The 23,713-nt window shown below is 40.7% G+C and overlaps 1 protein-coding gene across 2 annotated transcripts in view; it reads left to right on the top strand.

The window, feature by feature from the left end:
* Positions 1 to 13,747, top strand: part of Tango11 (transport and golgi organization 11) — a 114,303-nt gene extending 100,556 nt beyond the window's left edge. For both annotated transcript variants that reach the window (XM_067772442.1, XM_067772441.1), the window contains one exon: positions 12,258 to 13,747. In XM_067772442.1, coding sequence (XP_067628543.1) covers positions 12,258 to 12,530 — 273 coding nt within the window. In that variant the 3' untranslated portion in view covers positions 12,531 to 13,747. The remainder of the gene's footprint in view (positions 1 to 12,257) is intronic.
* Positions 13,748 to 23,713: the final 9,966 nt, after the last annotated feature.

Raw genomic sequence — 23,713 nt, 5'->3', positions numbered from 1 at the left:
TGGGACCCTCCCAAGATCATTTCTGGATGGATTTCGGGATCTGTCCGGGATGCCGTCAGGGTTATTTTGGGACTATTAGGTGATCATTTGAGGACCTTTTCGGCATCACTTCTGGATGGTTTTCGGTATCCGCTCAGGATCCCGTCGGAATTATTGCGGGACTTTTTCGGGATCATTTGGTGGTTTTTTGGGATTCGTCCGGCATCCCGTCGGGTTCATTTCGGGACTTTTTCTCGACTAATACGGGATCATTTGCGGGCCCTTTCGGCATCATTTCTAGATAGTTGTCGGGATCCGTTCGGGATCCCGTCAGGGTCTTTTCGGAACTATTAGGTGATCATTTGAGGACATTTCCGGCATCATTTCTGGATAGTTTTCGGGATTCTTTCGGGGTCCAGTCAGGGTCATTTCGGGACTTTTTCGGGATCATTTAGAGATGGCTTTTAGGATTCGTCCGGGAACCCGTCAGGGTAATTTCTGAACTTTTCCGAGACTATTTCGGGATAATTTTGGGACCTTCCCAAGATCATTTCTGGATGGATTTCGGGATCTGTCCGGGATCCCGTCAGGGTCATTTAGGGGTGCGTTCGAGATCCCGTCAGGGTCATTTCGGGACTTCTTCGGGAATATATCGGGATCATTTCTGGATGGTTTATGGGATCCGTCCATGACCCCTTAATGGTCATTTCGGGACTATTAGGTGATCATTTGAGGACCTTTCCGGCGTCACTTCTGAATGATTTTCGGTATCCGTTCGGGATCCCGTCGGAATCAATGCGGGACTTTTACGGAATCATTTGGGATTCCTTCCGGCATCATTTCTGGATGGTTTTCGGGATTTGTCCGGGATCCCGTCGGGGTTATTTCGGGACCTTTTCGGGGCTAATACGGGATCATTTGGGGATCCTCTAGGGGTCGTTTCGTGACTTTTTCTGTATTATTTCGGGATCATTTTGGGACCCTTTCGGCATAATTTCTTGATGGTTTGCCGGATCCATCAGGGTCATTTCGGGACCATTTTGGGATCATTTGGGGACCCTTCCGAGATCATTTCTGTATCCGTCCGGGATGCCGTAGGAGCCATTTCGGGATTTTTTGTTACTTTTCCGGGATAGTTTTTGCACCCTTCCGGGATCATTTCTGGATCTGTGCGGGATCCCATCTGGGTCAATTCCGGACTATTTCGGGATCATTTTGGAATCCTTCCGGAATCATTTCTGTATGGTTTTCGCGATCCATCGTGGATCCCCTCGGAGCCATTTCGGAACTTTTTCTGGAGTTAGTCGGGATAATTTAGGGACCCTTCCTGGATATTTTCTGGATGGTTTCTGAGATCCGTCCGGGAGCCCGTCAGGGTAATTTCGGAACTTTTTCGGGACTATTTCGGGATCAATTTGGTACCCTTCAGGCATCATTTCTGTGTGGTTATCTGGATAAGTCTAGAATCGTGTCGTTGTCATTTCGGGTTTTTTTGGGACTACTTCGGGAACTTTTGGAAACACTTCCGGGGCGTTTCTGGATGGTTTTCGGGATCCGTCCGCGATAGCGTCGGGGTCATTTCATGGCTTTTTCTGGATAATTTCGTTATCATTTTGGGATCCTATCAGGTTATCAGCTCATAAAGTTCTTTTTTTTACTCAATTACAAAAATAAAATGCATTATACAGAAAAAAAATTTCGGGTTTTTTTGGGACTACTTCGGGAACTTTTGGAAACACTTCCGAGGCGTTTCTGGATGGTTTTCGGGATCCGTCCGCGATAGCGTTGGGGTCATTTCGTGGCTTTTTCTGGATAATTTCGTTATCATTTTGGGATCCTATCAGGTTATCAGCTCATAAAGTTCTTTTTTTTACTCAATTACAAAAATAAAATGCATTAGACAGAAAAAAAATTTTAAACAGATAACTTTATAAGCAGGCTAACGTGAATAGCCCACATATTTCATTTTCTCCTTGCGGACGGGGCCGCGGGTAAAGGCTAGTGAACTTATAAAGTGTTATATTTCTTTAGAGTCAATTAATTGTTTACTTTTTAGTTAATTTTATTAACGAATAATAAAAGCTTATTTTTATAAAAAGTGTTTTCTTTAATGTTATTTTTTACTTTTTAGTTCGTTTTATTAACAAGTAATAAAAGCTTGTTCTCAGAAAAGCTTTTTTCTTAAATTTAATTTAAATATCAATTTTTTTTATTTTTTAGTAGGGTAAAATATTGTTTAAATTAGTTATGTAATCTTTACTTAGTTATTTGTAACGTTTCTCATCCTATCCATTCCTTTTCATGCATCAACATTACAAGGTTTCTTCGAAGTCAACTTTCAACAGTCAAGTCCTTCGATTCGAAGACCTGTTAAAGACCTAACTCGGCTTAAAGCCACATAAGCTTGACCTGCAGCAAATAATTTGCAGCCTAGATAAATAACAGCATGATCTACGGTAGTTCCCTGCATTTTGTGCACAGTTGAAGCCCACGACAAGACAATAGGGAGCATTCTTCTTTCAGCTGTGGCGTGATTAAATTTAGAAGGAAATTGAACTGATTTAGGCTGTATTATGTGGACGCCATCGTTACCAAAGTCTACGCGAACCGATGGTATATCGTTATGGTATAGTTGAGCACGTCTGTAATATAGCCATATAATTTCAGTGATGTGACCTATTGCTCCGCTACAAGTCCCTTAGCAACGTCAACGTTAGATCTCAACATAACTTTAGCACCAACTAGTTCTTTTGAAAGACCTCCTGTTTTGTTAATGGCTGAGTGTACAATAATATTAACATCAATCTGATCATTGTTTTTTGTTCCATCAATTAATTGATCTTGCTAATAATCAGTTATCAATTGAGTGAAAGAAATTGTGCTTTTGAAACGATACGTTGAGCCAACTGTCAACAACCAATCGATAAAAACGTTGAGTGAATAGAGCCGAACATTTTTATGCTCACTAATTTGTCGTAAAGTTGCAACTGTGCGTTCCAAGAAGTTATCACTAATCATCTTCGCCAGCAGTTTTGCTTTTGGAATGCGCCCCATGCTTTCTTCAACTCATTCAAATGAATTTGTAGATACATATGTGCAGACACATGTTCACGTGTTCTTGCAACAACAAAACGTTAAATACATACATATATACATATGAATATACAGATTTTCGAGAAAACATATCGTATGTGTTTGCCAAAAGTGGCTTCACTTCGGATATCAGCATCTTCGGTTGTCAGATCTTTCGCGTTCAACGCTAACGCGGTATCAGGATGAAAAAGACTCTCAACCAAATTACTGATACAAATCGCTACGTTTAAATAACCCTGACTACCCCCTGCAATAATCGTTGGATCATGTGGTCCACTGGAGTACTTACCATTATACTCCACTGTAATGCAGCAATGGACCAACTCATGTTTCTACACGAACATATTGTAAGCCGATCATTGCTCGTTTTTAACGATTGTAGCCACTACACGATGTTTATTGGACTGTGGGTACTCCATGGATTACTCTGATGTAATGCGGAGCTGAAGTATATGGTCCTAGGACATCGCAATGTTAATTGGACCATATTTTTTGTATGAATTGTGGTTAATTTTGGAGCACTCGCTTGGTCCATAGCGAGTACTCCATACATGCATGCATGGAGTACTCGCGATTTTTGCAGGGTAAGTATGAGTACACGATTTTTTATATCATGATGCGAATATATTGGAGCATATTCATAATCGAAATAAAATGTGACTAAGTTAGTTGAAGCATTTTTGACATAGAGCACATATAAAATTGTGTCAAACAGTGCTAACTAAATTAAAATCATATTTTATTCTGACTTTGCCTAAGTCGCGTTCAGTTTACAACTACTCATTGCAGATCTCTGCTCTATGGGTTCAATCTGTAAAACAAAATCAAGTGCGCAGAAAAGTATGAAACATTTAGCGATGACAGCCTAAGAGCCTTCCGCGATTTACAACCAGCTTGACTGAATTTTGTGTGTGTTAGTGCAGTCGGGTGGCTTCGTGACACACGTATTTGTTGTCGGCTACACGTTGATGAAAATCAAAAATTTTTGATTTTTTCATTTGACGCTAGCTTATTTGATAGTCGCGGGGTGTGATTGACAAAACGCAGTGTTGTATTTAGTTTGTGTCGACATTCAAAATGAACAAGTACGCGGAAGAACAGCAATTCATATTAAAATTTATTGAAATTTATTAATGTTTAGCAGCTTTATTTGTGCGGCCACCGTGGTGTGATGGTAGCGTGCTCCGCCTATCACACCGTATGCCCTGGGTTCAACTCCCGGGCAAAGCAACATCAAAATTTTAGAAATAAGATTTTTCAATTAGAAGAAAATTTTTCTAAGCGGGGTCGCCCCTCGGCAGTGTCTGGCAAGCGCTCCGATTGTATTTCTGCCATGAAAAGCTCTCAGTGAAAACTCATCTGCCTTGCAGATGCCGTTCGGAGTCGGCATAAAACATGTAGGTCCCGTCCGGCCAATTTGTAGGGAAAAATCAAGAGGAGCACGACGCAAATTGGAAGAGAAGCTCGGCCTTAGATCTCTTCGGAGGTTATCGCGCCTTACATTTATTTTTTATTTAGCAGCTTTATGGAATGTAAAGCTTTTATTATTATTTAATACAATTTTTATTAATTTTTTTATTATTTAATAAAACTGCTGTAGTTGCAAGTAAAAAAAGTCATCATCCGATGACGGCATATTCACGTCCGAACGCTACGGTTTCTCAATGCAAATGTTGATTGATGGCTTTTTATTTGATAGTCGCGGGGCAAGCGGCAAATACCCGACACGCACACATACAAAAACTCAGTCAATCTGGTTGTAAATCGCGGAAGGCTTTAAAGCGAAGTTACCTCGTTGTTGTTGTTGTTGTTGTAGCAATGCTCGCCCCACCTAATAGCCGCGACCGATCACAAATTGTCATCAATATCCTCTAACGGGAGTCCAAGGAAACTTGCCGTTTCAACAGGGGTGGACCATAAGGAAAGGGGTGTTAGAGGCGTTGGTTCCACATTACAATTAAAGAGATGGTTGGTGTCATGTGGGGACACATTGCAAGCAGGGCATACATTTTGTATGTCGGGGTTGATTCTGGATAGGTAAGAGTTTAACCTGTTACAGTATCCAGAACGAAGTTGAGCAAGAGTGACACCCGTTTCCCTGGGGAGTATGCGTTCCTCTTCTGCGAGTTCTGGATATTTTTCTTCAAGTACTGGATTCACCGGGCAATTCCCGACATAAAGGTCCGACGCCTGTCTATGGAGTTCACCAAGGACCTGCTTGTGTTTTTCCGCTTCATACGGCTGGGTTCTCAGGTGCCGTATTTCCTCAAAATGCTTACGGAGATGACTCCTTAGGCCCCTAGGCGGTGCTGGTTCGTCAATCAGATGTCTGTTGGGATGCCCAGGTTTCTGGGTATTCAACAGTAACTGTTTGGTCAGCATCTCATTTCTCTCCCTGATGGGGAGTATTCTCGCCTCATTATGCAGATGGTGTTCTGGGGACATAAGAAGACAGCCCGTGGCGATTCTGAGAGCAGTATTTTGGCAGGCCTGTAGTTTCTTCCAGTGGGTGGTTTTTAGGCTTGGCGACCATATGGGTGACGCGTAGCACGTAATCGGCTGGCTAATTGCTTTGTATGTGGTCAAGAGCGTTTCTTTATCTTTTCCCCAGGTACTGCCAGCAAGGGATTTGAGGATTTTATTACGGCTCTGAATTCTTGGAACAATTGCGGTTGCGTGCGCACCAAAATGTAGATCCTGATCAAACGTCACACCCAAGATTTTGGGGTGTAGGACAGTCGGTAGCGTAGTGCCATCGACGTGGATGTTCAATATGGTCGACATTTGGGGCGTCCATGTTGTAAATAAGGTCGCGGAAGATTTAGTCGGTGACAATGACAGGTTTCGCGAGGCGAAAAAACTGGAGAGATCAGGGAGATAGCCGTTTATTTTATTGCATAGCTCATCGATCTTTGGGCCTGGGCCTGTGGCCATTATTGTGCAGTCATCGGCGTAGGAAACGATTGTGACTCCTTCCGGTGGTGAAGGTAGCTTAGATATGTAGAAATTAAACAAAAGCGGGGATAGGACACCACCCTGTGGCACCCCTTGTTTAATTCTCCTTTGTTTTGATGTTTCGTTTCTGAATTGCACCGATGCCTGCCGACCACCCAGGTAATTTGCGGTCCACCTTTTAAGACATGGGGGAAGGGTAGACCCTTCCAGGTCTTCCAGTAACGAGCCATGGTTGACCGTATCAAAAGCTTTTGATAGGTCTAACGCTACGAGTACTGTTCTATGGTGGGGATATTGATTCAAACCGCAATTTATCTGGGTGCTAATGACATTTAGCGCGGAGGTAGTGCTATGGAGTTTTCTGAAGCCATGCTGATGAGGGGCTAGCTGCAAATGTGCTTGGAAATGAGGGAGCAAAATGGCTTCAAGCGTCTTTGCCACTGGCGATAGGAGAGATATCGGACGATATGACTCACCTACGTTAGCTGGTTTCCCAGGCTTTAGTAGCGGGACCACCTTGGCCATTTTCCATTTCTCGGGTATGACAAAGGTGGAAAGAGACAGGTTGAAGACATGCGCTAAATATTTGAAACCCTCTTTCCCTAGGTTTTTAAGCATCGGCATGGCTATGCCGTCTGGGCCCACTGCTTTGGATGGTTTAGCGCGACCAATGGCGTCCTCAACCTCTCTAGCGGTGATGGTAATTGGTGACGCGCTGAGTTTGTGTTTATGTGCACGTCTATTGGCTCTCCGTCTATCTTTGTCGACCGTAGGATGCATTATATATTGTCGGCAGAAAGCGCTCGCGCATTTTTTCGCATCCGACAGCACCTTATCGCCAAAGGCGATGGAAACTTTGTCTTTGTGCTTAGTCGGATTCGATAGGGACTTTACAGTGGACCAAAGTTTGCCTACACCGGTAGAGAGGTTACAACCTCTTAGGTGCTCTTCCCATTTCGCCCGCTTGTGTTCGTCCACAAGCGATCTGATGCGTTGGTTTATATCCCTTATTTGGGGGTCGCCTGGATCAAGCTGTCTTATAAGGTCGCGTTCCCTCGCTAAGCTCGCGGCCTCCGCCGGGAAGTGGGCCGGATTTCGGGAATTCTCCCGGCGGGAATGAAATGTGCCGAGGCGGATTCAATGACCTTACGGAAGGCACGCTCCCCTTGGCGGGCATCAGTCGGGATAGGGAGGGCAGCAAAGCTGCTGTCTGTTGCAGATTTATATTCTTCCCAATTTCCTTTTTTGAAGTTTATGAAAGTGCGTTTTTCGGTGACGATGAAGTCGGCGGTACGCTCGAACGAAATAAGTATGGGCAGGTGGTCGGATGCCAATGTTACCATCGGCTGCCAGTTGACGCAGTTTACGAGTTCTGCGCTCACGATTGAGATATCTGGCGAGCTATGACAGCTTCCTACCATACGTGTGGGGGCGTCTCCGTTAATTGTGCAGAACGTCGTTTCGTCTATTTGATCCGCCAACATCTCACCCCTACTGTCCGCCCGCAAGTTTGAATGCCATAGGTCGTGATGGGCATTGAAATCGCCTAAGATAATGCGATTGTTGCCAGTGAGTAAGGCCTCGATATTAGGGCGGTATCCACTGGGGCAACAGGTGACAGGAGGGATGTAGATGTTGATGATTTCTAGATTTGCATCGCCTGACCGGACAGATAGGCCTTGACGTTTTAAGACATTGTCACTGCGGTCGATGCCAGGATCAAATATATGATATTGCACAGAGTGGTGTATAATAAACGCGAGGCCGCCTCCATTTCCGCTCTCGCGGTCTTTCCTGTGGACAATATAACCAGAGCAGGTCTGCAATGCAGATCTTGCTGTGAGTTTAGTCTCTTGAATCGCAGCAATGCGGATGTTGTGCCGCTTCATGAAATCGACTATCTCCGTAATCTTCCCAGTTAGTCCATTACAGTTGAACTGCAGAATTCTGAAGTGCATGAGGGGTGACGCCGCCACTCTAGGGGTAAGTGAGGGGTGACTACGCCTAGGTTGTGGAAGGCCAGGACGCAATTGCTGTTGTGGCCTTGGGACTGGGCGCCCTTGGGCAAGCATTGGGGTACCCGGATGATTTGGGTTTGCGACCTGGCAACATGGCGCGATGAAACCCGTCGAGGGGTTGCCGTCGCGGAGACCAGAACATCTAGGAAAGTGGCACCACCCAAGGCAGGAGCTGCATTGAGCGGATGTCGCAAACCTATATATTCTGTGCTGGCAGACGGTGCAAACGGAGGCAGGGACTAAGAGTCTGTTTCCCTGACCTGCACGATTGCTGCCAGAAAAGAGGGGAGGAGAAGAAGACGGGGGCAGGGGCTGATGCTAAGCATTGCTACCAGCTCTACTACGAAGGTAGTAGTTATGAGTGGTATCAGCTGTTTGAGTTGTTGGCGCCGTGGGGCGCGAGCAGCAGCGGGTACTTGTTGTGGCTTGCTGAGCAGCGAAGCTGCTGGAAGGTAGTGGGGATACGCTTAGGCGTAGACTACGGGACGCCCTTGGGCGTGAGCAGCAAGGAGTCACAAAAGATTTATAAAAGTTACGTGGACGTCGGGTTTTGGGATCAAGCCCAGAACAACCTGTCCGATGCAACCATCCCTTGCACGAGACACACTGAACAGAGTATGACCGTCCTAAAAAGATTCTTTTCTGGCAAATGCAGCAAAACCATTTCTCAGGACCGGGGTGCGGAGACGGACCCGGATTGGGTTCGATACCTTCCCGGAGTAAGAGAATATGTAGCAGTCCTGCTGCAAGGAGCTGCTGGGAGGATGACAATTTGTGGAGGGACGAAACAAATTAAATGGGGTCACACTGAAATGACAGTCCTTGGTCGGGAAAAATCCCGAGTCGCTCCGGTACATAGAACCGACTGCCTTGGGAAGTTACCTCGTTCTTGAGCCGCTGTAGGTTATTCACCATCCCTCTAAACAAAGGACTTAAGCGCCAAATACACGACACGAACATTTCCGCGAACATTCCGCAATCTTGTTCGCAGCTTTGGCCATACACCATACGAACTTTTGGCCGAACATTAGTTCTCTTTCAGACAGCGATGAATACGGACAACAATTGTGCTGCAGCAATATTGCTCGCTGTGGCATTTAAGCGTAAAAAAAAGAGAGAAGATCGCAAAACAATGATGGCAAAACTTTATACATTTCAATAAATTCACTCAAAAATTTTTTATTGTCCATTTTACTTTTCCGCGCACGTCTGTTCCGTTCAGAAATTACTACGATTATGAGCTATTTCGCCATACACGCACGAACAGTTCGCGCAAATGTTCGCCAAAAATTAAAATATTTTGATTTTTGGCGAACAATTGCGCGAACTGGCAAACACCACCATACACGACAGAAAAGGTCGCAGAAACATGACACAACGGGAATGTTCGCGGAAATGTTCGTGTTGTGTATTTGGCGCTTTAGGCTTTTATTCCCTTGTGAACACAAATCTTTACCGATAAATCTGTTATCGATAAAGTAATATTGCATTGTCATCGGAGTTATACATGTGTGCAAAATTTCATCTCAATCGGACACCGGGAAGTGTATCAAATTTAACTTGGAAGATTTGATTACAGACAACAGCCAAGTGAAAGTAAATAAAAGCTTATAAAAAGTAACAACGTAATTTAGAAGACAAGCTCGGCCTAAATCTCCTCGTAGGTATATCGCGCCATGTATTAAATTTGTTTGGTTCCATTATGTAGGGTGTAATAACTAAAGCTTGCGATTTCTCGAAAGTGATCGAGAAGAGATTTCTCGCGAGTCTCGCCTTCTTGCGAGATTCTCGAATCTCGAATTACTGGTAATGCTCGCAAGCTTCTCGACATTCAACTTAATCGATTCATTGGCTGTTTTATATAGAGTTTACGATTTCTTCTAGAGGACAAGCCAAAATGTCCGCAAAACCAACAGTAAAAAACCCGAAATGTATAGAATATTGCCAATGCAGCGACTGAATTGAAAGTCGAGAAGATCGCGAGTATTACGAGTAATTCGAGATTCGAGAATCTCGCGAGAAGCCGTGTTCTTGATGTCTCGTTGAAAAATAAAATATTGCGAACAAAATTATATGTATAATAAATGTCGCGGGTTCGAATCGAGCTCAAGGCCTAACAATAATTTTTTATCATTATTATTGTTATGATAAATTTTTTCTTAATTGAAAAAATTTTTAAATTAGAATAGAAGAAAGAAAAAATTTTAGACAACTGCCAAAGCTCGTTGTATAGATCCATTTCGGGAACTGCTAAATTCCTTCATCGGCAACGTTTAGGCGCCGCTGCTATAACCATTCAGCCACCACAGCGGTTTTTTGTTTGTCTTCATAAATCCTACTTCCATTCTGGTTCGTGCCAATTGATATTCACAACACTGCGACATCTGTTGCAGAATAGCTATGAAAATTGGACTTGTTTGTTGGCAATGCTGCCATAGTGTCATATTTTATTGACACTTTTTTCCCCGTGCTCTGGGATGTATTAACAATTTTTGTTGTTATATCGGCCTACTGATTTTAAGATCGCGGGTTCGAATCGAGCTCAAGGCCTAACAATAATTTTTTATCATTATTATTGTTATGATAAATTTTTTCTTAATTGAAAAAATTTTTAAATTAGAATAGAAGAAAGAAAAAATTTTAGACAACTGCCAAAGCTCGTTGTATAGATCCATTTCGGGAACTGCTAAATTCCTTCATCGGCAACGTTTAGGCGCCGCTGCTATAACCATTCAGCCACCACAGCGGTTTTTTGTTTGTCTTCATAAATCCTACTTCCATTCTGGTTCGTGCCAATTGATATTCAATTAAGAAAAAATTTATCATAACAATAATAATGATACAAAATTATTGTTAGGCCTTGAGCTCGATTCGAACCCGCGATCTTAAAATCAGTAGGCCGATATAACAACAAAAATTGTTAATACATCCCAGAGCACGGGGAAAAAAGTGTCAATAAAATATGACACTATGGCAGCATTGCCAACAAACAAGTCTAATTTTCATAGCTATTCTGCAACAGATGTCGCAGTGTTGTGAATATCAATTGGCACGAACCAGAATGGAAGTAGGATTTATGAAGACAAACAAAAAACCGCTGTGGTGGCTGAATGGTTATAGCAGCGGCGCCTAAACGTTGCCGATGAAGGAATTTAGCAGTTCCCGAAATGGATCTATACAACGAGCTTTGGCAGTTGTCTAAAATTTTTTCTTTCTTCTATTCTAATTTAAAAATTTTTTCAATTAAGAAAAAATTTATCATAACAATAATAATGATAAAAAATTATTGTTAGGCCTTGAGCTCGATTCGAACCCGCGATCTTAAAATCAGTAGGCCGATATAACAACAAAAATTGTATAATAAATGTTTTGAGTTAAATGTCATTGAAACAATATAATCAACAAAAAAGTCACAAGTAAAAAAAAACCAAGTGTATAAATACTGTTCATAAAGCGATTAAGTAAGAATGTCGAGAAGCTCGCGAGATTTACGAGTACTTCGAGACACGAGAATCTCGCGAGAAGTCGAGTGCTCGATTTCTCGGGTTTCGAAAATCTCGCTTGTGTTCGAGAAGAAATCGTAAGCTCTACTAATAACAATAAACACGAATAGCAAAAATCTTGGAAATATGCATTGGATAGCCTTGATTGGAATCAGCGGATCCTTCCTAGAATATATTTGTTTGGACTTCTTTGAAGTACTCGTGCTCGGTCAAAAGCTTAGGTCTATCACAACGTAGCGCTTGAATCGGAGGACGCTGCCAATAAAAAATCTGGCAGTCTGTTCGTGTGTAGCGCCGCCTAACTAAATTCTTGTGAGTAGTAAAATCCCTCTGACCAACTATATTTGAGTAGCACTTAACCTCGTGTGTTTTTCTAATCTTCCAATTCGTCCCCTTACTGTTGTTTTATCCTAGCATTTTGATTATAATCTTCACATTGAAACTTGTTAAAATCGTTTCCATTTAAGAATGCATAACGAAACAATTCAAATATATCAATAAATTTCAAAACATTGTCAATTTTAATTTAGTGAATATATTTTGCTAACATAACATTTAGATAATAGTACGCTTAGAATTTTATAAACAACCCTTAAACAAGATGGTTAACAATTTGAGAACTATTGTTCTTAAAGACTTGCTGGTGCTTAAACAAATGGACATATGTACATATATGAACAAATAACATTTATTAAATTTTTTATTGCAGTTAACCACCGGCGGCGGCAGTAAACGTTCACAACAATTGGCTTACCAAAACAATGATACATCCATTATAAGTCATCGTGAAGGTACGCCTATGGGAGAGCTAACACCGCATGAAGAGATACTTTATTTGCGTCGACAATTGGCCAAATTAAATCGTCGTGTATTAAATATTGAAATCAACAATGAACAACGTTTACAACGTGAGAAAATCGTATATTGTTTGGGCTTAGCGTATTTTGTATTGAAAGCTGTATTTTGGTTAAATCGCAATTGAATACGATGAACTTATGATTGAGTACATGCATACATCTAACATACAACATGCATTCAAAAGTACGGCACACGCGAAATAACGATAATAAGTTGTATCATCGTAACTCTTTAATGGTATTTATAAGTGGAAAATAGTCTCTTAATTTGTTAATCGACGTAGAGATTGACTACAACTTAGAGAGTGATGGGTGGTGTTAGGTGGCGTTAATACAAATGTAATGTGTGTATATTAATGCATACATGCTTCATAAATAAACACATACATATATCATATCGACTGCTGAGTGGAATATCACCCTATCTCGGCCACCTTTTCGACAACGTACTATCTCAGAAAACGTTTGAAAACGCTCTTTTTCAGAATTTGAAAAACGCCCCAGCTAATGCAAAATGCATTGAATTTGAGCTCAAATAGGGCGTTTTTGAAATAAATTCTGAAATAGGGCATTATATAAAAGTTTGGTGATATAGGGCGTTTTCGAAAAGCTAGCTGAGATAGGGTGATATTCCACTCAGTAGTCGATATTTTCTTAGGTTTTTCTTAATTTTTTATATAATGCTAGCAATTGTGAAAGTGTTTGTTTGAATTGAATCTTATTGCTTAAAAATGCATGTTAATATACATTATACCAAATTATTTCATAGTTGTCATAATATAAATACAAATGTATATAAACGTATAACGAAATTATTGGGAAGCACACTTCAGCGTGCTTTTTCAATGGTTTTCTAAGATAAAAAACTGCATTTTTTAAGACATTACTAAGCTGCTATAATTGATATTTATTTCGCTATACGTTTATGTAAATGCCGAATCTAAATTTATTAAAAAAAAATCCTAAACAATAACTCCAATAAGAAGAGTAGGAACTACAAAAAACTAAGTTGATTTATTTCTGACATCCTCGATTTTTTTCTTGGAATGTAAAAAGCCCAGAGTTGTAAAAGAATGCATTCTATGCGAATGAAATTCAGTTGAAGTCGTAGTCAATAACTTTAAATTTCGAATGCATCCAATGACTAGTTTGTTCACTAAGTACTAAAAAAATGAAGTCAGATCACAATGTATTTCAGTGCAATATGTATACCGTTATATTATTTTACTATGTTTTCGTTACTAGGCGAATAATATAAGCCTCAACCCTCGTATTTATCGATGCATTCAATGATTGTCATGTATAGTGCAAACCGCTTATTAAAGAAAACTGTATGAGAAAATGTGATTGTTGGCAAACAAAGTTAGAAGGGGATACATAAAAAGTAAATAAAAAGAACGAATTATGTATGTATATTAGGGCGGGTCAAATTGCATGGGAAAAAGGGGGAGGGGGGGAATTCAGGTGCACATCCAGTTTCTGGATATAAAATTTTCTAACAAAATTAGGGAGGCTCGAAATTCATTTCAGACCTATGGTCCCATGGACAATATTACTCAGTATGACCCATAGATTCAGAAACTGGATGTGCCTTTTCAACAATAAATTCGGCCCACCCTAATGTATATGTATTACTAATAATATTGAGATGACACATCGCAGCGCATGAACCCGGATAGAAAACTGAATTTTAATTTACAGAAAAAAAAATTTAAATAAAAAATTAAATTTAAACATGTAATTAATTACTAAATATGTAATTATAACATATGACATTTCAATACATATTAAGTAAAATTGCACTTCGAACATGTGTCATATGCCTCAATACAGCCTCATGCGAAATGACTTCGAAGAATGCAAATCACTGCAAGTGACTTCAAAAAGACTTTATTCAATTATTGCAATACATGAATATTAAAGAGAGAGCTGAAAACCCGCATACTGAGTCTCAAAATGAAGTCTGAATGGTGACTTCAATTTTAAGTCTCAGTCATAGAATTCAAAAATTTTACTAAAAATCAAGTGAATAATTATTCGCGAAAGGATGTATTCTTTTACAAATCTGAAAAAGACGATCCACACATTGAAATTCCTTCATATTCAACTTTATGGATATTTGTATTTTACTTTATTTTTTTCATACATTTTTAATTAAAAATATTTTTACTTTAATGCCATATTAATGTTAAATATGAAAAACTAAACTTTATAGTTCGAATTGTTTTTACTTTAAGTAAATAGCGCTGTTTAACACTCGCAGAAAAAAAAGGCACAGTAAAGCGCTTCATAAACCTTTTTTCCAACGTGAACATGAGTAAGTTCTAGCGTCTAATATCTTTATTATTACTACGCTTTTCTATGAAAAAGCGGATGAACTAGCTAAAAAGGGCGCATCCCTTGAAGCTTGCTCCGTAGAAGTCCCAATTAGACTGGGCGAGATTAAGCGAAGGCGAGAGGCGCACATGATCGACCAAGCGGGAAAGGCGTGGGTTCAAGCGCGGGGCTGTAAAGTTTCGAAGATTATATGTAGGTCTAACAACCTTAGACTAACAAAGTTGCTTCTATCATTAAAAAGAGAGGAATGTAGACTGATGACGGGTATTCTGACTGGACACTGCCTTCTGGCGCCACATGCCTTTAAATTAGGCTTGGCCAGTGATAGCATATGTAGGAAGTGTGGGTTGGAGGAGGAAACTATCGAGCACGTTCTGTGCTCGTGCCCTGCACTTGCCAGGCTAAGACTCAAGCTATTAGGAGTGATATAGCTGTCAGATCTAGGAGCAGCAAGTGGCTTAAGTCCTAAGAAGCTTCTAGTATTTGCCAAGGTGACGGAGTTATTTTATAACATAGGTCCTGGTTTTTGATAGGGTTTTTCAGTTTGGTCGTTAAAACAAACTTCTGGTAACACTATGGACTCAATCAGTCTATGTGAGGTCCTCATGGACCGGCCAGTTCAACCTAACCTAACCTAGCTCTGTTTTTCGCGATAACTGGTACATTAAATTATAGAGAACAAAAAACAACTTTCGAAATGTATAAAAAACAAAACAATCATTTCTGTAAATGTTTTTGGAAAATAAAGTAAGCATAAATTCAAATTATTTCAATTTTCTTGAATAATCTTTTTGAAAGCGTTGAAAGCAAATGTTTCTTAATGATCTAACTATATGGTAAGCTCATCTCTACAGCAACAACATACCTTTGTTCAGATTGTCAAAATCTGCTTGTTGGTATTAGGCGAATGGAATGGAATGAAAAGATAAAACTTAGCAGTTTTTGTGTGTTGTAAAAAAATGTTATCAATGTGTTGGTTTCAGTTTGAGTTTGCCATCTCCTTTTGACAATCCCTACTACAGTGAAATAAAAAAAAATAAAATCAGCTGATGAGATGAGCCAACCATATAGTTGAGCCATGTGATTTAACTTTATATATGTGCAAAAGGCAAATGTATTATTTTATTTTAATACTATCCTCGCATTTCAATGATACTTGAACCAGATACGGATAGAGATTTAACATGATCCATGTGGTTCACATGATGCATATGGTTCACATTGTTCTTGCATTTGCATGTTAAATCTATCCGTATCTGGTTCACGTTTCATTAGAATACGAGGTATGTAAGTTAACATTTACAAGCTTATAACCAAGGTTACATTTCGATTATTAACATTTTTTTAAGATATTTTCTAAATGAAAATTTTAAATAATCGAAATGCAACCTTGGCGATAAGCTTGCAAATGTTAACTTACATAATTTTAAAATAAATCCGTAAGCTTTTTAAAAACTTGCTTTTCGTTTAGTTTGCTTGCTGGGTATGCAAGCACTCACTCAAATGGTTGCGTAGGCAATGCAACCGCATGTGAAAACCGAATTTTCGTACTTACCACGGCAAAGTGCATGTTGAATCACAGTTTTCGTTGCGAAGATTTCAAAACTCACCACAGCTTCATGTTTACGTTCAGAAAGAGGTGTATGGAGTATTTAAAAAAGGGATACAAAAAATTCAAAAAAACGAAATTTATGTTCGAGATATAAAACTCTAAAAGTTTTTTTTTTTTGAGCGGTGGAAAAGAAAAAAATGTTTATAGGTAAACCTATAAGAAAAACAATTCATAAAAATATGAACTGTAAGAATATAAAAATTAGATTTGCGAACTTATTTTGTAACTCGATCCGAAAAAAATGCTCGAATTCAAATAATACTTTATTTTCGAAAAACATGAAGTCAAGAACTTTTTTTTTAACACGGCAACAAAAAGACGAAACTTGAGTTAGAGATCATTCTGCGGCTTGAATCGAAAATAAATTTGGTGGCGTTCTTAGCAAAGAATAAATCATCAAAGCCAAAAAAATTTGAATTGAGTCATACGCTCTTATCCTTCTTAGACTTCATAAATACTACGGAGCATCATAAATGCATGATGCAACAACACGGACTTATGAAGAAAGTCAATATTACAAAATAGTGCCGCATTTGACATTACTCGCTCACATAACTTCAAGTGTTGTTCTTGATTTTTCAGTATCATAAGAAATTCCACTATAGTGCCTTTCTGAAATATATATGAATTAACGTTTGGGAAAATAACGCCAGCGGTGAAATTTCCTCTTGTTGACGGACATTGTTTCCGTTTTGAAAATGCAATAAGGCTCTCGGGGATTAACTTACGGTACCGAAACCTAAAATTTACCTATGTAGAATAAGCTCGGGAGAGGGAGGCTTTTGAAGCAGGAAGAGGCGATTGATATAAAAATATACAACGCCAGCGATGCCTTAAAAAATCAGAACTTATAGCTTTACCTTATGAGAAAAAAAGAAGTTGCTTATAACATATTTATTTTAAAGTGGTATGTATGTATGTATGTTGAACTGGCCGGTCCATGAGGACCTCACATAGACTGATTGAGTCCGTAGTGTTACCAGAAGTTTGTTTTAACGACCAAACTGAAAAACCCTATCAAAAACCAGGACCTATGTTATAAAATAACTCCGTCCTCTTGGCAAATACTAGAAGCTTCCTAGGACTTAAGCCACTTGCTGCTTCTAGATCTGACAGCTGTATCACTCCTAATAGCTGGAGTCTTAGCCTGGCAAGTGCAGGGCACGAGCACAGAACGTGCTCGATCGTTTCCTCCTCCAACCCGCACTTCCTACACCTGCTATCACTGACCAAGCCTAATTTAAAGGCATGTGACGCCAGAAGGCAGTGTCCAGTCAGAATACCCGTCATGAGTCTACAGTCCTCTCTTTTTAATGATAGAAGCAACTGTGTTAGTCTAAGGTTGTAAGACCTACACATAATCTTCGACACTTTACAGCCCCGCGCTTGAACCCACGCCTTTTCTGCTTGGTCGATCATGTGCACCTCTCGCCTTCGCTTAATCTCGCCCAATCTAATTGGGACGTCTACGGAGCAAGCTTCAAGGGATGCGCCCTTTTTAGCTAATTCGTCCGCTTTTTCATTCCCATCTATTCCCATATGCCCTGGGACCCAATATAGATGTATGCTTCTCCCTGTCCCGATTCTCTCCAGAGACTGCTTACACTCTAACACGCATTTAGATGCTGTGCTATGCGAGATTATTGCCTTAATTGCTGCTTGACTGTCAATATAAAAGTTAACACGGTTGCAGCTTAAGCTATTCTCTTCCAGGGTTTCTACTGCTTTGGTTACGGCTAATATTTCCGCTTGGAAAACGCTACAGTAATCCGGCAGCCTGTAGGATCTGCTTAATTCCGGATCAGCGCAGTATACCGCAGACCCTACTCCTTCCACTATTTTGGAACCATCGGTGTACACATGTATCGCCTCGTCCGCCATTTGCGCACCCTTGCGCCAACCGTCCACCTCTATTGTGGCCTTAAGATCTCCCTCAAAGTGCAGGTAGGGAATCATGTAGTCTGTTCGTCTTGTGACTGAGGACGCTATACTACTATGGCCATATGGCCGGCGCTCAAGCTGCCCCGAAGTGGTAGAATAAAAACAAAACTCATACAAAAATTTGTTCAAATGTATAAAAATTCATTTCCTTTTTATCGCTTCACAGAACATGACTTGGCCCCTGGCCAACTTTCAAAGCGTATAGAACATCAAATTCTTCTAGCTTAATGATCAAACCCGACCGACGTCGTTTTGTCAGATCCGGTACGTTCCGGTAACAAGCACCACTAAGGTACTAGCCTGACCATCTCGGGAGCGATTTAGTATGACCACATGATGACCACCCCAGCGGGTCAGGGATCAGAATATACCCGCGCGGTAGGTGTGCCTGTTGTAAGAGGCGACTAAAATACCAGATTCAAGGGGCTGTGTAGCGCAATCATTCAGGTTGCCAGCACAATATATAGCTTCTCCACATCCAATTGTCAACCTCACCTAGCCGCGGCGAATCCTGTTTCACTAACAGACGAGGCTCTGGCGACCCCAAGCTCCTCATGGAACTTGGGGTGGGGTGGTCGGCAGGCATCGGTGCAATTCAGAAACGAAACATCAAAACCAAGGAGAATTAAACAGGGGGTGCCACAGGGTGGTGTCCTATCCCCACTTTTGTTTAATTTCTACATATCTAAGCTACCTTCACCACCGGAAGGAGTCACAATCGTTTCCTACGCCGATGACTGCACAATAATGGCCACAGGCCCAGGCCCAAAGATCGATGAGCTATGCAATAAAATAAACGGCTATCTCCCTGATCTCTCCAGTTTTTTCGCCTCGCGAAACCTGTCATTGTCACCGACTAAATCTTCCGCGACCTTATTTACAACATGGACGCCCCAAATGTCGACCATATTGAACATCCACGTCGATGGCACTACGCTACCGACTGTCCTACACCCCAAAATCTTGGGTGTGACGTTTGATCAGGATCTACATTTTGGTGCGCACGCAACCGCAATTGTTCCAAGAATTCAGAGCCGTAATAAAATCCTCAAATCCCTTGCTGGCAGTACCTGGGGAAAAGATAAAGAAACGCTCTTGACCACATACAAAGCAATTAGCCAGCCGATTACGTGCTACGCGTCACCCATATGGTCGCCAAGCCTAAAAACCACCCACTGGAAGAAACTACAGGCCTGCCAAAATACTGCTCTCAGAATCGCCACGGGCTGTCTTCTTATGTCCCCAGAACACCATCTGCATAATGAGGCGAGAATACTCCCCATCAGGGAGAGAAATGAGATGCTGACCAAACAGTTTCTGTTGAATACCCAGAAACCTGGGCATCCCAACAGACATCTGATTGACGAACCAGCACCGCCTAGGGGCCTGAGGAGTCATGTCCGTAAGCATTTTGAGGAAATACGGCACCTGAGAACCCAGCCGTATGAAGCGAAAAAACACAAGCAGGTCCTTGGTGAACTCCATAGACAGGCGTCGGATCTTTATGTCGGGAATTGCCCGGTGAACCCAGTACTTGAAGAAAAATATCCAGAACTCGCGGAAGAGGAACGCATACTCCCCAGGGAGACGCGTGTCACTCTTGCTCAACTTCGTTCTGGATACTGTAACAGGTTAAACTCTTACCTATCCAGAATCAACCCCGACATACAAAATGTATGCCCCGCTTGCAATGTGTCCCCACATGACACCAACCATCTCTTTAATTGTAATGTGGAACCAACGCCTCTAACACCCCTTTCCTTATGGTCCACCCCTGTTGAAATGGCAAGTTTCCTTGGACTCCCGTTAGAGGATATTGATGACAATTTGTGATCGGTCGCGGCTATTAGGTGGGGCGAGCATTGCTACAACAACAACAACAGGGAGGGAATGGCCTGAAGGTTTAATGTGGCCACATAAATCGTTCCCGATATAGGTCGGGCTAGCACCTTAATGGTGCTATGGTACCGGAGCGTACCGGATCTGTATCCGGCAAAGGACCATCACATCGATAACACTCCCCAAAGCCTCCCTAAATCCATGGGGAACTTGGGGTCGCCAGAGCATCGGCTGTTAAAGAAACAGGATTCGCCACGGGTAGTAAGGTTGACAATAAGGTTAGAGAAGCTATATATTGCGCTGGCAGCCCCTTCAAAGGGTTGCGCTACACAACCCCTTGAACCAGTTTAGTGTTTTAGTCGCCTCTTACGACAGGCATAGCTACCGCGAGTATATTGCAAGCCCCCTAACCCACATACGTTAACCTTCTAGGTTATATAACTCCCTTTTCCCATAAGGAATTTGAAGTCGCTAAAGCCACTTTTGTTAAACAGGGTTCGCCACGGGTAGGTGAAGTTGACAATTCGGTTGGAGAAGCTAAAAATTGCGCTGGCAACCCTTGAAAGGGTTATATAGGAATAACTAACACCCGCCTCTTTCTCTCTTCCTCATATCTTCCCCTCTTTCCTCTTACTCATATCTTAGTCTCATTCTCTTCCCCTTATTATTCCGTCTATCTTCCTCAACTTTCTTTTTTCTTTCCTTTTTTGGCTCTCAATTTTCCACTCCTTTTCTCTTTTCTTTCAATTTCCCTTTCCCCCTTGTCCTTGAAATACATCAAATTTGGCTTTTGTTCTCAGAAATGTGCGTACATCTCATTGCTAAAGTAGTAAAAAGTAGCAAAATATATTCAGAGCTTACGATTTGTCAAAACTTGTTTGCAAAGAGATTTCTCGCAAGTTTTGGCTTCTCGCGATATTCTCGAATCTGGAAATACTCGTAAAGCTCGCGAGCTTCTCGACATTCCATTTAATCTATGCATTGGCTGTTTTAAATAGAGTTTACAATTTCTTCTAGAGCACAAGCCAAAAGTAGAATATTATATTGCCAATGAAGCGACTGAACTGAAAGTCGAGAAACTCTCAAGATATACGAGCAATTCGAGATAGGAGAATCGCGCGAGAAGCCGAGTTCTCGGGTCACGAAATTCTCGCCATAGTACATAGTAAACCTTTACAATGATTATCGCATTCAAATGCATATAAATTGATAACATATTGTGTCGAATTTTAGCATCACTAAGCTGTTAATAAATAAAGGCACACAAACAAAAACATTAAAGCAAGCTACACTTGTACATGAAAACATCAAATATCATTTACACACATACATGCAAGGCGACGAGAAGTACATGCACATACATAACCAGCAGCTCGAAGTGAAGAGATAATTCACACACACACATGTAATCTTCAGCCGAAGTTCTTACTCACACATACACAGGCATACAACTAATTACCAAGCAGGAGATACAAGAGAGGGTGAAACTTCTGGACCTTTGGAGAAATATGCGGACGGGGCAACAGAGAGTATAAAAGCAGCGAAAACTGAGTAATAACTAGTCAGTTTTGATTTAAACACGCTATTGGTTGTGAAGTACTACTCCCAAAGTAATCTAAATAAAGACCAGTTTGCAATACTGAATATTGGAGTGATTTATTCAACAGTTTAGCGATTCGAACTTTAGCAGAAGGTTTCAAATAAGCGGAATTTCCCAAAATTCGTTACACTATGTAAATACCAAGAACAAACTTTTAATCGAGTTACAAAATACGTCCACATACCCTCTACCTTGTTTCAGAATTTATATAGACAAATTATTTTAAGTCTCAACTTTTTTTATAAAAAAAAAATGTATTTTAGCACTCAAATTTAGCCACACATTGAACTTTATGGTTCATTAAGAGCATGGTATAAATATTACAAGGTAAAATCGGTGAGCCAAAATGACGTTTAAAAAAATTTTAAATTTCTCACTGCTCTCACATTTTAATTTTTTTATTTTGGTGTTGTTTTCATAACAAAAACATAACAAACTGTAATATATTTGGTAATTCTATACGACAGCATGACACTCTTAATACACGTCCAAAAATATCAAGAGGGGTATCAAAAGGCGCGTTTTGGATCCAGGATCGCAAGCCCGAAAGCGGAGGTAAAAATTTTGGGTCTGTCAAGAGATATTTGCAAAAGAAATTTTGAAAATTTTCATATGGTTGTTGTAATTTTGATAATTTTGGCGTACCCACAAAAAAATTGTGAACATAAGTGTTTTCCGCGGATATAGTTTTTGTCTCCAAACCGGTGTTGGACCCACCCAAGGTAATTTTTTATAAGCGCGGACAAAGGCCGACAATGCAGGAAGGTGTTCTACGCAAAAATACTATGGATCCCACCCTCGGTTTCGGAGCATTCCGGTGTAATTTTTCGGTTTTTCGTTAATATCTTTTGAACGATCTAAATTTTTTATTTTCCGCCTTCGGATTATTGTTGTCGAGGTCAATACGAGTCTTTTTACACCTCTGGGTATTTTTGAACGCGTATTACCAGTGTCATGCTGTCGTATAGAATTACCATATATTTTTGCGTTCTAACATTAATATTATGATATTTTATCCAAAACCGAATTTTTTATTGGTGGAAATAACCAGAAAGTAAGAAATCTCAACGGTCAACCGCATTCTAGAATTTTCAATTCAAGAATTGTATTGTGGTTTCCCGCAAAAGGAAGCATCAGGCCACGAATTTTCTTCAACAAATTGTTTAGAAATGTATCACCGTCTGCGCGACGAGAAGAAAGACCCGATTTACCGCCAATGTGTACGGAAGAGATACATATCTACTAATAATAACAATTTGTTGTGATATATATCTGAGGAGATTAAGGTCTAGCTTTCCATCTAATTCGAAGGGTACTTATCGTGTATTCGTTTTTCTACGAACTGGCTCACCTAAATACATGTTTTGTGCCGACCCAAAAATTTATCTGCTAATTCGGACGAAGTTTTGGTGCCAGGGTAATGCCGAGGGACAATCAATACCATTTATAAAAATTTTCTTAAATATTTTTGATGGATAGGTCAACACACTATCTCTACACCACGGCGGCAGACTTTGGCCGATCACCCGGTAAATTTAGCCTCCACGAACTATAATACTCCAACTGGACGATGATGTTTAGCTAAGCTGCGAAGAGCTACAGCGTTTTTGCTGGCGTGGGCAAGTTATGGGAAGATGTCCACTGGGTTCGGAGAAGCAGGTGGGCGAAGACTTTGATCTCTCTTGGTGTCCCCTGTTGGCGTCAGTTATCGCGAAACAGGGTTAGCTGGAGTGACTTGTTACGCAACGACCAGCATCTCCTAAACGGTTAAGCGCCAATTAAAAAAAGTATCTTCCAACCGCGAAGAAAACGACCAAGACAAACCAAAGAATATCTTCAAGATCATTTTTTTCCGCAGTAGCGAGGACACTTGAGACTGGTGATCTCTTATAAAGTGAAGTTTCAGCATATTTAAGGGTTAAAGACGTATCAACCAAGTGAAGAAGGATGAATGAAAAATCAGTAGGGGTGGTCTCTAA

Source organism: Eurosta solidaginis, chromosome 3, assembly GCF_040869045.1.
Source record: "Eurosta solidaginis isolate ZX-2024a chromosome 3, ASM4086904v1, whole genome shotgun sequence".
NCBI lineage: Eukaryota > Metazoa > Arthropoda > Insecta > Diptera > Tephritidae > Eurosta > Eurosta solidaginis.
Note: the sequence above shows the minus strand (reverse complement) of the source record. Positions and strands in the feature narration are given on the sequence as shown.